The sequence below is a fragment of the Furipterus horrens genome, unplaced genomic scaffold, assembly GCF_987537825.1.
Source record: "Furipterus horrens unplaced genomic scaffold, mFurHor1.1.pri manual_scaffold_7, whole genome shotgun sequence".
NCBI classification, from domain to species: Eukaryota; Metazoa; Chordata; class Mammalia; order Chiroptera; family Furipteridae; genus Furipterus; species Furipterus horrens.
Window position 1 is genome coordinate 98,265,308 of NW_028327177.1, and position 14,103 is coordinate 98,279,410.

Sequence of the window (14,103 nt, forward strand, 5' to 3'; positions counted from 1 at the left end):
TCCAAAGAACAGTGAACAGGTTGATCTAGACCGTGGGGACAGGTCCCCTTCACCTCCCTCGGGAACAGTTCTTCCTCCCTCAGAATGGCCAGATTGCACTTGCTGGTTTAAAGCGACATCCTCCCAGTGCCTGCTCACCCTGAGCTGGGGCTCCCACCCTCTAGGTCACAGACTTACCTTGGCATATGTTGCCCTGCTGGGTGTAGTGAGGCAGGCATCTGCAGGTGGGGTCTTCTGCAGAGCACTGGGAGTTCAGGGGACAGCGCAGGGCCTTGCACTCAGGCAGCTCTGAGTGGAGAGGGGAGAGTATTGCAGTGGCCGAAGCCCCAGGTTGGAAAGGAACATAAGAGCACGGATGGTCTGCCCTCGCTGGGCACCTGGGCAGTGGAGGTCTCAGATGAGACCCCTCTCTGCCTGACCAGCTGTGTACCTCTCCTATTTAGAAAGAAATCAGGCTGTAGGCAGAGGTCAGGCTGTAGGCAGAGGTCCTGCTGTGGCTCAGGCCCCATCTGTCACCCAGTTGGCCTCTCCTGTTCTGGCCCCCTAGGAACCCGCTGCCCAGGCTTCCCCCACAGTTCTGCTCACCTTGGTCGCAGTGAGGTCCAGTGTATCCAGCAAAGCACTGGCAGCTTCCATCCCCGAGTGGCCCATGTCTGCACACGCCATGCACACAACTGCACACTAGGAAGGACACATAGGGCCAGGTGGGACACTAGCCTCACCCAGCGACACATTGGGAGAGCCCTTGCCCTTTACATTTCCAGAACTCGGCTCCAACAGGCACAACTTCAAGAGAAGAGCAGAGCAGGGATGCAGGACTACAGGGATGGTGCGCGCCCAGGGAGGCTGCTAGCTCAGCCTGGGCGTTCCAGGAGGGCTTGAAGGCCCTCCATGAGGCCCCTAGAACAACATGTGCAAGGGCTGGAGGGTGATGAACCAAAACTTGTCTCCCTAGAGGGGAAACGAAAGGGTCAGGAGCTGGGAGGGAGCCTGGTGGGGGCTGGTTGCTGGAACTGGGTCTCCACAGGCCCCCAGGTGGACACTGGCGTTGGCCTCCTGTCCTGCTAGTGCTCACCTGACTGACAGTCAGGCCCAAACCGGTTGGGATCTTGGCACTTCTGGCAGGCTGAGCCACTGAAGTTCTCCTGGTGGAGGAACACACCCACTCAACGTGGCCCTTCCACTGTCCCTCACCCCAGCCCGCCCGACTCTTACCTGGCACACGCAGGTCCCATTCCTGTCTATGCCATCCAGGCAGGTCCCATGGCCGTTGCATGGGGTTTCTGCCCCCCCAGGGCATTCTGTGGATGTCCCAGAACTCAGCTGTGGTCTAAGAACTCTTGATTCATCCCTGACCCCAGCAGCTCTGGGCAGCCCCAGATGCCAGCCCCTCCCCAGGGCCACCAGAGCCAGGTGGCAAACTGTGTTGGCTCTAGTAAGTGTTCATTAAATGAACAACATGAGAGGAATGCAGACAGATACTGCAGATGGAGATCCTGGGACTGGGGTGTGAGGAACTAAGCAGGGACTTCCTCCCCCCATACCGTAGCACTGGGACCCCCAGTAGCCAGGGCAGCAGGCCTTCTCCAACACGTCCTTCCAGCATGCCAGGCTGCAGCCCCTCATGGACACCAGGGAGCCCCCTAGTTGCACCTCATAGCTGGGGATAAAGGGTGGGCAGGGTGGTGGGCAGGGCTCCCACCCTGCAGCCCCCATCCCAGCCTCCCGATCCTAGGTTCCTGTGTTCTTTCTCCACCTCCCATTTATGTGCCAGGCCCAGAGTTGAGCACAAGGACTGGCACATAGTAGGTATTCAATAAACTCCACCGGCCCCCACCCTCTTACTCCTCCTTTCTCTGACCCACTGGAAGAGCCAATAAATGCGTGGTAAGTGAGGCCCTGCCCACCCTGCCAGGCCTGCCAGGCTCTTCCTGGTCCCCTGACACCCCACAGTATGCTCCTGGAAATGGACAAGGATGGGGGTGGGGTTCGCACCGGCAGTCCTGTGATATCTTCTCCGGGAACTCACGAAGCCAGCCCAAGGGACACACCTGCTTCTTGATGGCAGCGCATATGGTGCAGGGTACATGAGTGACAAATCTGGTTTTCACATCACAGTGTCTGGACTGCACCTGGGTCATGGATGGGGTTTGGAATGAAGCGCCTGGACCCTGTACCAGTCCTGACTCTGTCCAAATCCCTGCAGGGCCTCTCAACCCCCTCTAGGCTTTGGTTTCCCATCTATTTAGTGGAGATACAATGAGGGCAGGGAAGGCCCTGACATGGGGAAGCCTGCCTATCACAGTCTGGGACCGCCATGGCATGAGCTGTGTCCACAGCCACATACCTCTGCCCAGGGCCTTACAGGCATGCCCAGCAGCCTCAGGGTCTAGCTTTCTGACACAAAGAGAATCTAGCCATTTTGCTCTACCTTGGCCATTCATATCAGGAAACTGAACTGCCAGTGGGCGGCCCTTGCTCAGAGCTACCCAGTGACAGCATGTGAACCCAGACTCTCCACCTAGTGCTCATACTCACCTTTTATTTAAAAATAAACAGTAAGACTCTTGGACTTCTGGCCAAATGGAAGCATAGGTAGACATGCTTTGCTTCCTTCCACAATCGTAAAAAGAATTACATCTACCTCAAAACAAAAAAAACTAGAACTACCAGAAAATCGAACTGCATGGAAGTCCAACAAATAAAGATATAAATAAGAAATACTCATCCATACGGGTAGGAGGGGCGGGGCTGGGGTGGAGAGGACATGGTGTGGTGGTTGTGGTGGTGGCGGCAGTGGCAGCAAGGCAGTGGCTGTGGCCAGCCATCGGAAAGAGCAGTCACACATTATAAAAGCCAGGAGAGACACCTGAGGAGTGATCCTAGTCCCATGCCAGACCATGCAACTCATGGTTCCAGTGCCGGGAAAATAAAGCCACATTACTTCTGGCTGCAAAAACCAGTGGGGCCTGGGGCAGTGGAAGAAACTGCCTCTCTCTCATGAGAATCTGTTTAGAGGCCTCCTGGTCCTAGAACATCTGCAAACACACCCACTCTGGGAACCATCACCAGGGCAACAACTAGGGGAGGGCCAGTCACATATGGGAAGTGGGTGAAATGACTGGGAAAGGGGCAAGTGCCAAACAAGCAGCATTATTCCTCTCAGATCCCTTCCCCACATACAGTGCCACAGTGTGATGAAACGGTTGCCCCGCACTGATGAATATCTAAAGCTCCGCCTCTTACAACTTAACAGGTGCCACAGCTCTACCTAAGACACAGAGGCAAACACAGGAGGCTGTCAAGTTGAGGAGACAGAGAAGTATGGCCCAAAAGAGGGAGCAGATCAAGGTCCTAGCGGGAGAACTAAGCGATGAGGAGATAGCCAACCTGACAGACAGAGTTGGTGATAACGATGCTCACCAACTTGACGGACATGATTGAGTACGGCAAATGCATAAGGGAAAAACTAAAGGCTATACTAAATGAAATGAAGAAACCAATAGCGAAGAGAAGGGAAGCTGGGGTTCAAATCAATGATTTGGAACATAAGGAAGAAATAAACAGTCAACCAGTACAGAATGAGGAAACAAGAACTAAAAAAAATGAGGAGAGGCTTAGGAACCTCTGGGACAACTTTAAACATGCCAACATCCAAATGATAGGGGTGCCAGAAGGAGAAGAGGAAGAGCAAGAAATTGAAAACTTATGTGAAAAAACGATGAAGGAAACTTCCCTAATTTGGAGAAAGAAATAGACATACAAATCCAGGAAGCACAGAGAGTCCCAAACAAGCTAGACCTAAAGAGGACCACACCAAGACACATCATCAGTAAAATGTCAAAGGTGAAACATAAAGAGAGAATCTTAAAAGCAGCAAGAGAAAAGCAGAGTTACCTACAAAGGAGTTCCCATAAGACTGTCAGCTGATTTCTCAAAAGAAACTTTGCGGGCAAGAAGGGGCTGGCAAGAAGTATTCAAAGTGATGAAAAGCAGGGACCTACAACCAAGATTACTCTATCCAGCAAAGCTATCATTTGGAATGGAAGGGCAGATGAAGTGCTTCCCAGACTAGGTAAAGAAGTTCATCATCACCAAACCCTTATTATATGAAATGTTAAAGGGACACATTTAAGAAAAAGAAGATCAAAACTATGAACAGTAAAATGACAACAAACTCATAACTGTCAACAAATGAATCTAAAACAAACAAACAAACAAACTAATCAAAAAACTAGAAAAGGAACAGAACCATAGATATGGAGATCACATGGAGGGCTGTCAGTGGGGAGGGGGCAGGGGGAGAATGCCGGAAAAGGTACAGAGATCAAGAGGCATAACTGGTAGGTACAAAATAGATGGGGATGTTAAGAACAGTATAGGAAGTGGAGAAGCCAAAGAACTTATATGCATGATCCGTGGACATGAACAAAGGAAGGGGGGATTGCTGGAGGGAATGGGGGTACCAGGCAGAGTGGGAGCAAAGGGGAAAAATTGGGACAACTGTCATAGTATAATCAATAAAATATTCTTAAAAAATAAAATAAAAATAAGCAATGATGTGGCTATACTGGGTGGGGAGCACACCTCTCCCCACTCTGCTCTGAGTGTTTCTGCACCCTGATGCCAAATGACCTTCTCTGCAAGCCCAAGGGACACAGGAGCCTGTCCTAGACCTGAGGGGCTGGCCCAGATGGTCAGGAGTGTGCGAGGCAGACTGCATGTGTTTGGGCCAAGGAGTCATGTTCCTGGAAACCTGATCCCAGGCCTGGCTCACGCCCCACTGGTTGGGACCCAAGGGTCCACTGCCCATCATTGGATGGGCAATGCTGGCAGCAAGGGAGCTGAGAGGACCCAGGCTGGAGGCCTGGGCAACTTCTTGGAAGAGGTGACTATTGAGTTGGGGCCTAAAGGATGTAGGAGACTTGGCCAAGGCAGTGCTCCTGGCAGAGGGGATAGGAAAGGCAAAAGGTGGGAAGAAAGGAGCAAACAACCATATGTGACAAGACAGAGCAGCCAAGAAGAGGCTGGAGAGAGGCTGGTGGCCAGACCATGGAGGTGAGGCAGTCGGGGCAGCCCTATGAGACTCAGTTTGTGTTTTATTTATTTTTATTTATTTTAAGATTTTATTTATTTATTTTTAGAGAGAGGGGAAGGGAGGAAGAAAGAGAGGGAGAGAAACATCAGTGTGTGGTTGCCTCTCGTGCACCCCAAATGGAGACCTGGCCTGCAACCTAGGCACATGCCCTGGATTGTCACCTGAGGGTGCCAAGAAAGCCTATGGTCCCATTCACTGGCCTGCCATAGTTCCCACAAGTCCACTGTCTGTGGCAATACCTGTACAGCCACGAAGTCCCAATAATATACAGCATTGTACCTTGGACAGACGGAAGCAAAACTCTTGGTTGTAGCTGAGAGAAAGGGCCATGGGAAGAAGATGCATTTAATAGAGGAGAGGTTTTAGGGGGTGCCTGGGGCACGTCCTGGAGAGCTAAGATGTTGTCGTCTAAAAAATGCTGACCACAGTGGTCCAGAAGGAGTGAGCCCAGGACATCTTCCTAGAACACATTATAGATGTGTGGTTTCTCAAAGCAAGAGAAGAGGAGAAATAGCCTTTCAACTGCTGTGATTTGGCTCTTTCCGCTCATGCTGCTGTGGTCTGCAGAGGGAAGTTGCTGTGAGCAGCCTCAGGCCAAGCTGTGGGCTGGGAGTGTGGTCTCATTCCCCACCCAGGTTCGGTCTTTGCTGAGCCAGGGAGCGGCTAGGAAGTTGGGTAACTCCAAGGTCAGGGCAGCTGCTGGCACATGGCAAAAGCTCAGTGAGCAGCGGGCTTCCCTGAGGGCCATCTGGCCAGCTAGCTGGGCACAGCTGCCAGTGTGGTCACCACTGGACTAGGGACCAGCTCTTAGCACATTGTTGGTCAGCCCTGGAGAGGGGCTCAGGGGCAATGGGAATGCACTGTCCTCTTTGATAAAGTGGTGGGAGAATTCTGGGCACAGGAGGAGGCCACAGCCTTGTGTCCCATGGTGGACACTCATTCATGTGACGTCTCATTTGTAAATGTGTGTGAAAGGATGATGGATGCATAAGCCAGCAGCCAAATCACATTTCTTCTGGGATCGCCCCACAGGCAGGCACTCAGGCTCCCACTGGGGGGCAGCCCCAAACCCCAGTCACTGTTGGTCCCACTGGGCGGGATGAGACTGGATCATGTCCAAGTGCTGAATCAGATTCCCTTTTTCCTGGGGGCACCTTGGCATCTGCCTGAGCCAGGCGGGTAGTGACCCCCCTGCGCAAATCCAGAACAGATTTTGCAATGTCTGTTTCCCACAGAGATGCTGCTGGGGAAGTTGAGGAGACACGAAGTGTGAGTCTGCTGTGAAATTCCCCCAAGCTGAGGTCCAGGGCCCAGGACCTAATCTCCCTCAGACGAAGGGATCCTTCAACTTGCTTCTGCTGCTGCCTTAGAGCAACGCCCTTCTGCTTTCAACCCCCAGCTGGAGACCCAGGCTCTGTCAGCACAAGCATACTCCTAGCACAGAGGTGCTTGGCAAAAGACTGTTGAATGGACAGGTGTTATGACTCCCCTCCTCCAGTAAGTCTTCCATGCCTCTACTGCCTGAGCTTGCCTGTGATTTGAGTCCTGCTCCAGCCCCTCACTGGCTGTGTGAACCAGAGGTTATCCCTTCCACTCAGAGCCTGAGTTTCCTAATATTTATAGTGGGTCTCACACAACATGGGATGCTGGGAGTGCTGAGTGACTGATGGTACGAGAGAGGAGGCCAGCAATAGTGTGTCCCTGTCAACAAGAACCCCTGGGCCCTTCTTCCCTGACCCAGGCTGCCTGAGGGCTAGGCTGGCTGACCCCCAGCCCCAGAATGCAGGCTTAGAGGTGGTCAGAACCATGGTTCTCTGACAAGGAAAAAGTTTCTCCTGAAGCCCCTCACTGACCCGTTTCCAGAACATGAGGAGACAGCAAGGCCTTTGAAATTCCTTTGCATTGTACACATGGGGAAACTGAGGCAAGAAGGGAGCAGGAAGAACCCATCTGCAGGATCAGCTTGTAACCCTTGGCTCTTCCACCATCACTGTCTCCTTTTCAAACTCAGATCTGCCTGTTCCCAACTTTGATCTGGCCCTGAACCTTGCACGGTCCCTTTCCTTCCTCTCCTCCAAGGGACCACAAGAAGAAAAAAAAGCCCAAGACGGCAGGGGGCCTGGGATCTGTCCTGGTTTGGCTCAGCGGTGGAATCCTGGGCAAGTTCTTTCTTTCTCTGGGCTTGCCTGCCTGTTAGTGACACAGGGGCAGCAGTAGCTGCCCCAAGAATCAGATGAACTTGGCCTCACAAGGGAGGGTCTCCCACCTGGAGGCAGGCCCCAGCCAGGTGACTCTCTCTCCATACTTAGGGTGGAAGTCTCTTCTAGACACCCCAGCTGGAACACCGCTCCTACTATGGGGCCTGGGCGCCTGCAGAGGGGCGCCTGAAGGGGTGGGCACACATGGACCTGCAGGCCCCCCCACAAGCGGGGAAGCACAGGCGGTGACTGGAGCACAGCTCCAGAGCTGGACTGACCTGTTTTCACCATCCTCAGGCCTTGTCCTCAGGTGCAGAACAACAGGACCCACTGCCCAGGGGCTGTGAGGGTGTGAGGGGGTAATACCGGTGTGCCAGGGCTGTGAGCTCATTTAATGACAGTTCTTAGGGGTAAGGGTGTTATCATTGGCTGCTGTTTACCCAGAGAAACGGGTCAGTAGACCTTGTTCTGCCTCTGGGCATTCTTGGGGTTTGGCACAGGTGCACACACACTCACACACACACACACACACCAGCACGTACACACCTGTGCCATGTGAGTCTCAGTTTGTCAGCCTTTTGAGGTTTGGGGTGATCACCTCTCTAATCCCCAGGCCAGGACCACATAGAAATCGGGGCTCAGTCTGGGCTGCGAGGACAGGAGGACAGGCCTGGCTCTGCCTCTCACACTCAGGCTGGGAGACCTGGGGACAGCTGTGCACACACACCACACTACACGGTTGGCTGGCTGGGTAGAGGGCAGGCTGCCACCCCTGCCACCCCCGCCACCCCCAGCAGCCACACACAGACCTCAGCCTAGGGAGATGGACACAACAGCCTGGCCCTCCAACTGCTCAGGGGGGGTTAGAGACCAACTGGCTGCCCCATGCGTCCCCAGAGCTGTGCCCTATCTGTGCACACTCCCTCCCTGCTCCCGCCACTGGCCAGCAGGGCCTGGACACTTGGATAGCCCCCTGCAACTGGCTCACACTCACCTTCTGCCCCCCGATGATGCTGGAGCCTGCTAGAGAAGCCAGGAGACAGAGCAGGAGGCGGCCCTGGGACCCTGCCATGGCTAGCGGCGGCTGGCGAGCACACTGTCCAGCATGGAGCTGGGGCAGCCTGCTTGGGGAATGAGCTTGAGAGGCAGGCACAGGGCGGGCAAGTGGGATGGGGGCGGGCACTTGCTTTAAAAGCAGCCTGGAGGCCCCGCCAGCTCACCCCCACAGGAACCCGCCAGGATTTCCTTCTGCCTATCAGCAGCCTGCAGGCGGAAGAGAAGGTGCTGGCTACTGACCCCTGCATGGATGGCCAGGGCCTGCTTGGGGCCCCGGGACCCTCTCCTGGCATCACAGCCTCCAAGTCCACCATGAGCTACCAACTAGGGTCTACCAGAGGTTGTGAAAAAAATTCAAACGCAAATGTACACAACTCCCCGCCCCAAGCGTCTGCAGGGGCTCTGAGGGATTCAGGCCCTGAATCAGGTCTGTCTCAACCTTACCAACTGCTGAGGGCAAGATCAGGCCTCTGACCCCCTGCCAGGCTCTGTGCTCAGTGGACAGCAGACTGCTCCTGCTCACCTACCCCAGCTACCCCTCCCACTAGTCCAGCCCCCAATCTTGTCCCTATATCTCCCTCCTCCCCCAGGGGCCTCCTCAGAGCTCTCCCTCCTGATCCATCCATCTGTTCTCCACTCAGGAGCCCTGCACTCCACACATGTCCACATGAGGCCAGCCTCTGACCTTCGCTGCTCTCCCAGCCACGTCAAGCAGCTGCCACTCCAGATCTTCTCTCAGGGACTGACCTCAGGGTCCAGTCTCAGGTCAAAGGTCACTAGCCTTCCTCTCCTCATAGCACTGGCCACAAGCTGATCCTGGTTTATTTCATTTTCTCTCCCCTGCTGGAATGTCAGCTATGGGAGAACAGGGACAGTGTCTGTCTAGTTCATACAGTAGATGCTCAATACAGATTTAACAAATGAATGAATATGGCTACTTTTATTATCTCTCTGTTGCTGGTGGGAAACAGGCTCAGAGGGACTAGGTAACTCGTCTCACGTTGCTCAGTTAACCAGTGTTCAGATTCAATCCCAAGACTGCTGCCTGCAGAGTGCTCTCACCCCCAACTGCATGCCTCCCCCAGTAAGTCAGGCCCTCACTGGACCCAGGCTGGGTCGGCTGTTAACACGTTGGGCGATGGGGCCTGAAACAGTAGCCCAGGTGGTGAGGCCTCCGTGTGCCATACCTGGTTGTCACTGTCCTGTTCACAGAGGACTAAGATGAGGCAGGTGGCCATTTGTAAATGCCTTTGATAATGGCCTGATTTGGGGAAGCCTCATCACCTGTCCCCCTCCTACTTATCCTCAGGGGGCTCCCACTCTCCCAGCAGCTGATGGGGCCACTGGGCTGGTCTGTGATCTGGCTAGGGGGTTCAGTGGGGAGACCATCCCTTTAGTGGCTCTCCCCCTCGACACCCCCAGTCTTCCCAAGGGCGGTGGGTCCTCTGGGCCAGGATCCCCACCCTGCTGGCACCCACAGAAAACTTACAGCAGAAGCAGGTCTAGGAGCTGGGTTGGCTGCTGCCCACCGACCCCCCAACTCACCTCCTCCCAATCCTGCCCAAATGGCCCTGCACCTTGGGCACTGAGGCTTCTGGTTGGACCTGGATGAGAGGGAGGCACGAAGGGCCTAGAGGCCCTGCTCTGGGGTTAGAAATTGGTTAAGTAATGGTGGGGCACAGGGCCTGGGTCCCAAAGAAGTCCTAGGTTCTCCCTCAGCAGGACTTCCTAAGGCCATCCCCACCTCTTGGGACATGAGCAAACGCAGATGGGCACGGGCCTTCCTCTCCACTCTCCACAGCTGGGGCCAGCTCCCACTGGCCTGCCCCCTGCAGCGATTTCAGAGACCCCCAGACCCCGTACAGTAAGGTATTCTAGATTCTAGGCCTTACCCTCACTACAGGCTGCAGCCCTAGGTGGGGGTGGGCCCAAGAGTGACATCCCAGCCCTGAAGAAGGCAGAAGGGCAGTGAGCCTCTGTGCTCACTCTTCTTGTTTGCCCAGAGGCTCACGGTTGAGCCACAGACCAGCATGGCCCTGTCCGAAGGCCCCCTCACAGCCTGCCTCTGCCCCTCAGGTTCCAGTGCCACCCACCCAACCTCTGGCCCTGAGAGAGCCACTTCCTTTGCCTTTCATCCCTTCCTCCTCTCCTCCCTCCTTCCTTTCCCCTAATACCTCACCTTCCTGTGTCTCTAGGGGACCCCTTCTCCCTCAAGCCACGTCCTGGGCCAATGCCCTGCTGGAACCTCAGTGGACCCTGAAATAAAAGATCCAGACTGTGTCAAACTCTACTTTATTGGAATAGAGAAAACAGGCGACAGGAGTCACACTGGTGCTGGCAGCTCTGGGTCCCCTACCCCCATCCCTCTCAGCCCCAGGCCTGGAGGACTCCGGTCCCCCACAGGGCTCTCCCACCTGTCTGGACCAGGAGAAGCCTCCACTTTGGAAAACTGCACAGGGTGGGAACTTCCAATGTGCATTTTGCTGCCAGCTTCATGATTAGCAGCAAACACCCACAACATCAACATCAACAAGACTGGGCTTGACATTTCAGGAAAAGACATGTAAAAGAGTAAATAGGACCCATGAAGCCACATGTTGACAACAGTCCTACGACAGAAGACATGACACTGCTGAGCCTGACCACGCAACACCAGGGGTGAGAAACAGATGCACAGGAGGCCAATGGTACACGGAGGCGCCAGCCCTTTCACTCCTGGGATTAGAAAGAATCAACAGAACACATACGTTCACATTCTCTGGGAGGACAGTCAAATGAAGGTGCCAAGAGGGAGGAGAAATCATTTTAAAAAGAACAAAGAAAGCCTGCTTCCCCACACTGAGGGGATGCCAGGTTGGCCACAGAGGGCAGCAAGAGCCAGCCGCATCCTGGGCTAACCAGTGAGCTCGACAGGCAGCTCCCGGCCGCACAGGGCTTCCCACTGACGGGCTAAGAGGGAGATGAGCTTCTCGCGGCTCTCGGCGCTGGGGACAAACACCTGCCACTGGACCTCGTGGCCCTGACCGGCTCTGGCTAGGCCATCTGGCACCTCCCCAAAGTGGTCCAGGGTGACACTGCCCATGAGGTCGTGGCCTTGCACATCATCAAAAACGAGGGTGAGCGCCTGTGGGTACGTCTGGTAGCCCATGAGCACACGGTCCAGGTCCCGGACGCGGCGGCCATCATCTAGCTGGTACCGGTCCCTCTGTGGCGGCTCTTTGGCAAACTCAGGTAGTGGGTAATGGACAAAGTCCTCATCCAGAAGAAAGATCTCGGTGCTGGTGAGCAGCAGTGTTTTGGGGCGCAGCATGCCCCTGCAGTGCCCAGGTGGTGGTGAGCCCACCTGGAAGGCCTGCACATACAGCAGGATGCTGAGGGCTGGTGCCCTCTCTGGGTCAACCGTCTTCTGGGCCACGATGAATGTCAGGTCCCCAATCTCCTCCTCGCTGGGGTAGGTGAACTTGACACGGCTTGAGTGTATCAGCTCGTAGTTCTCCATCTTCCCTGCAGAGAGAGAGGCCCGCAAGGGCTGAAGGCTGGAACTGGTCTGTGGTTGGGCTGGGAGGGCCCCATGCCACCCAGAGATGGCAGCATGAGCTGCTATCTGCCAGAGGTGGGCGAGAGCATTCCAAGCCCCATGCCCAGGTGGAGACCCACAGGCCCGCAGGCTAGAGCAGAGCAGACACTTAAGGTTTGTCTACCAGATGGTTGAGGGTTTGCTGGGATGGAGACTGCCATGGAAAAGCCATGGAAGATGCAAGCCAGTTAAGCACAACAGGAGAAAAAAAGTGAGGAGGAGAGAAGCAGAGAGATGCTCTGGGTGTGCTGCAGCTCTCAGGGCTGCCCAGGAGACCAGGTGGCCTGTCTACAGCCTGAGCTGGGCAGGGGTACCTGTGGTCTTGTTCCCAAATTCAGAGTAGAAGTCCTTGTCGACAGGCTCAGGTGAAGGTGTGCGTTCCAGGGAGGAGAGCACAGACATGAGGTGCTGAAGGAAGCAGTGTGTCAGGTAACTGTCCCGAGTCAAGCAAGTCACCACTTGCATGGGGGAGGACCCTATGGGAGAAGAGACTGGTCAGGGTTGCAGGCAGCTGCTTCCCCAGCCCTGCCCCTGGAGCTCTCTAGTTTCTAGCAGGTCAGCCTGAACCTGAAGACCACAGAGCCAGGACTAGCAAGGCCCATGTGGGAAAGTCTCACAAGGCCTGAGGAGATGGCCATTTCTCAGACCGGAAGGGGTGTGACATTTTTCTGGAAGGGGATACAGAGGCATTAGGAAAAGAGCTTAGCTTTCTCTCTTCAGGAAGTGAGTCAGAAACATCCTGCCCTTGAGCACAGGGCCCACTCTGCCTGCCCTCCCGGCACTGCCCAGCGCTTCACTGCCTGTCCCCCTCCCGCTCTGAGCCCTGGCAGCTGAGTCCTGCACTCTCAGCAGTTCCTGAGGCTGCTTCCTCCTGCCCTGGTGAAATGGCTTGTGAGCAGAGATAACCCTGCCTGCGATCATGCACCCACATGTGGAAGGTGGAAGCCCACTGGTGACACTGGCCTTAACTTAAAATAGGACGGAGCAGTGGTTACTTACCCGTCAGCCGGAAATACTGGTCAAAAAGCCCAACGTTGACCGTCTGCAGGTCATTAAGTTTTAAAACAAAGCACTGGGAGATGTGGAAGGGACTGTTGTTGTAGTCAGTGTTTTTCTGATGCCAGAAATCTGTGGTGGAGAAGAAGGTTGGTGACTGTGCCGGGTGAGCGTGAGGAGCCCAGGAGCACAGCTGCGTCCAGCAGGAACTGGTCCCCTCGGCTGGCCTGGCCTGCTGAGGAGCCACCACCACCCTCCACGCACACATGGCCTCCCAGGCAATGCATTCTGGGGTCTGAGCCGCGCCTGGCTCAGTGCAGTCACAGGAGCCTCCCGCCGAGGCCCCAAGGGGCAGAGGTTGCTCAATACCTTGTCATGGCTACTGTCCAGGTGCTTGCCAGGCCCTGGTTGGTGCTTCCATGCCTGGCCTTAGGTCCCTCATGACAGAGCTAGGGGAAAGTGCTGTTTCACCCCCCTGTCCCCCACAAGAGACTCTAAGTCCAATGCGGTCGAGTCGCTGCTGCCTGAAGCCACACAATTGGCTCTAAGACCGAGCCCAGCTCCCCTCTCAGGTGCAGGCTCCCAGCTCCCCAGATGGCGGCAGGCCCCGGCGCCTACCCTGCAGCGGCTCGGAGAAGTAGCGGCGGAGGCCGTCGTGCAGCACGAGGTACACAGCCGTGGTGGAGAGCAGCACGCAGGCGGTCACCTCCAGCCCCGGGCTCTGGTAGAACACCACCGAGGACCACAGGAGGTGCCTCAGCTCCTCATTTTCCACCTGGATACAAAGGGGCTGGGTCTGCGCCTGCCGGAAAGCAGGGCCAGGCCGCACATGCAGTTCTCTTCCAGACTGTGCGTGACAACAGACCCCTGGGCAGGGCACCCCTGTTAGCTCTGTCGCCCTCGTGACGTGCCCACAGCCTGGGGCAGGGGGATTCAGGACTGTCATCACAACCCGTCAATGGATTGACAAGCTTGGAAGCAGAAAGGACATGAGGGGTGAAATATGGGTGTGCAGTGGGGTCTGCCGGGAACCTGAGGAGAGGAGTGGCCACAGGGTGGCGGTGACAGGACAACTGATCAGCGAAGGGCAGTCCAGGACCTCCCAACCTGGGCCCTCAAAACTGTAAACAGCTGAAGCTGGGGGAAAAGCCAGCACCGAGAAGCCAGAGAATCGGAGG

General features: G+C 55.4%; 2 protein-coding genes across 6 annotated transcripts in view; both read right to left on the bottom strand.

Annotated features, from left to right (window-relative positions):
- STAB1 (stabilin 1) overlaps positions 1-8,420 on the bottom strand; it is a 28,958-nt gene extending 20,538 nt beyond the window's left edge. Inside the window, exons 1-7 of the mRNA XM_090284070.1 lie at positions 8,291-8,420; positions 1,996-2,132; positions 1,545-1,660; positions 1,216-1,301; positions 1,076-1,145; positions 586-681; positions 178-288 (exon numbers count right to left, since the gene is read on the bottom strand). Coding sequence (XP_090140196.1) covers positions 178-288; positions 586-681; positions 1,076-1,145; positions 1,216-1,301; positions 1,545-1,660; positions 1,996-2,132; positions 8,291-8,368 — 694 coding nt within the window. The 5' untranslated portion in view covers positions 8,369-8,420. The remainder of the gene's footprint in view (positions 1-177; positions 289-585; positions 682-1,075; positions 1,146-1,215; positions 1,302-1,544; positions 1,661-1,995; positions 2,133-8,290) is intronic.
- Positions 8,421-10,628: 2,208 nt separating this feature from the next.
- The window catches only part of NISCH (nischarin), a 32,946-nt gene continuing 29,471 nt past the window's right edge, over positions 10,629-14,103 (bottom strand). For 2 of the 5 annotated variants that reach the window (XM_090284071.1, XM_090284074.1), the window contains exons 18-21: positions 13,544-13,727; positions 12,929-13,057; positions 12,244-12,405; positions 10,629-11,856 (exon numbers count right to left, since the gene is read on the bottom strand). In XM_090284071.1, coding sequence (XP_090140197.1) covers positions 11,246-11,856; positions 12,244-12,405; positions 12,929-13,057; positions 13,544-13,727 — 1,086 coding nt within the window. In that variant the 3' untranslated portion in view covers positions 10,629-11,245. Of the gene's footprint in view, positions 11,857-12,243; positions 12,406-12,928; positions 13,058-13,294; positions 13,375-13,543; positions 13,728-14,103 lie in introns of those variants that run through there. The other 3 variants (XM_090284075.1, XM_090284072.1, XR_016512403.1) reach the window with 2 other exon arrangements.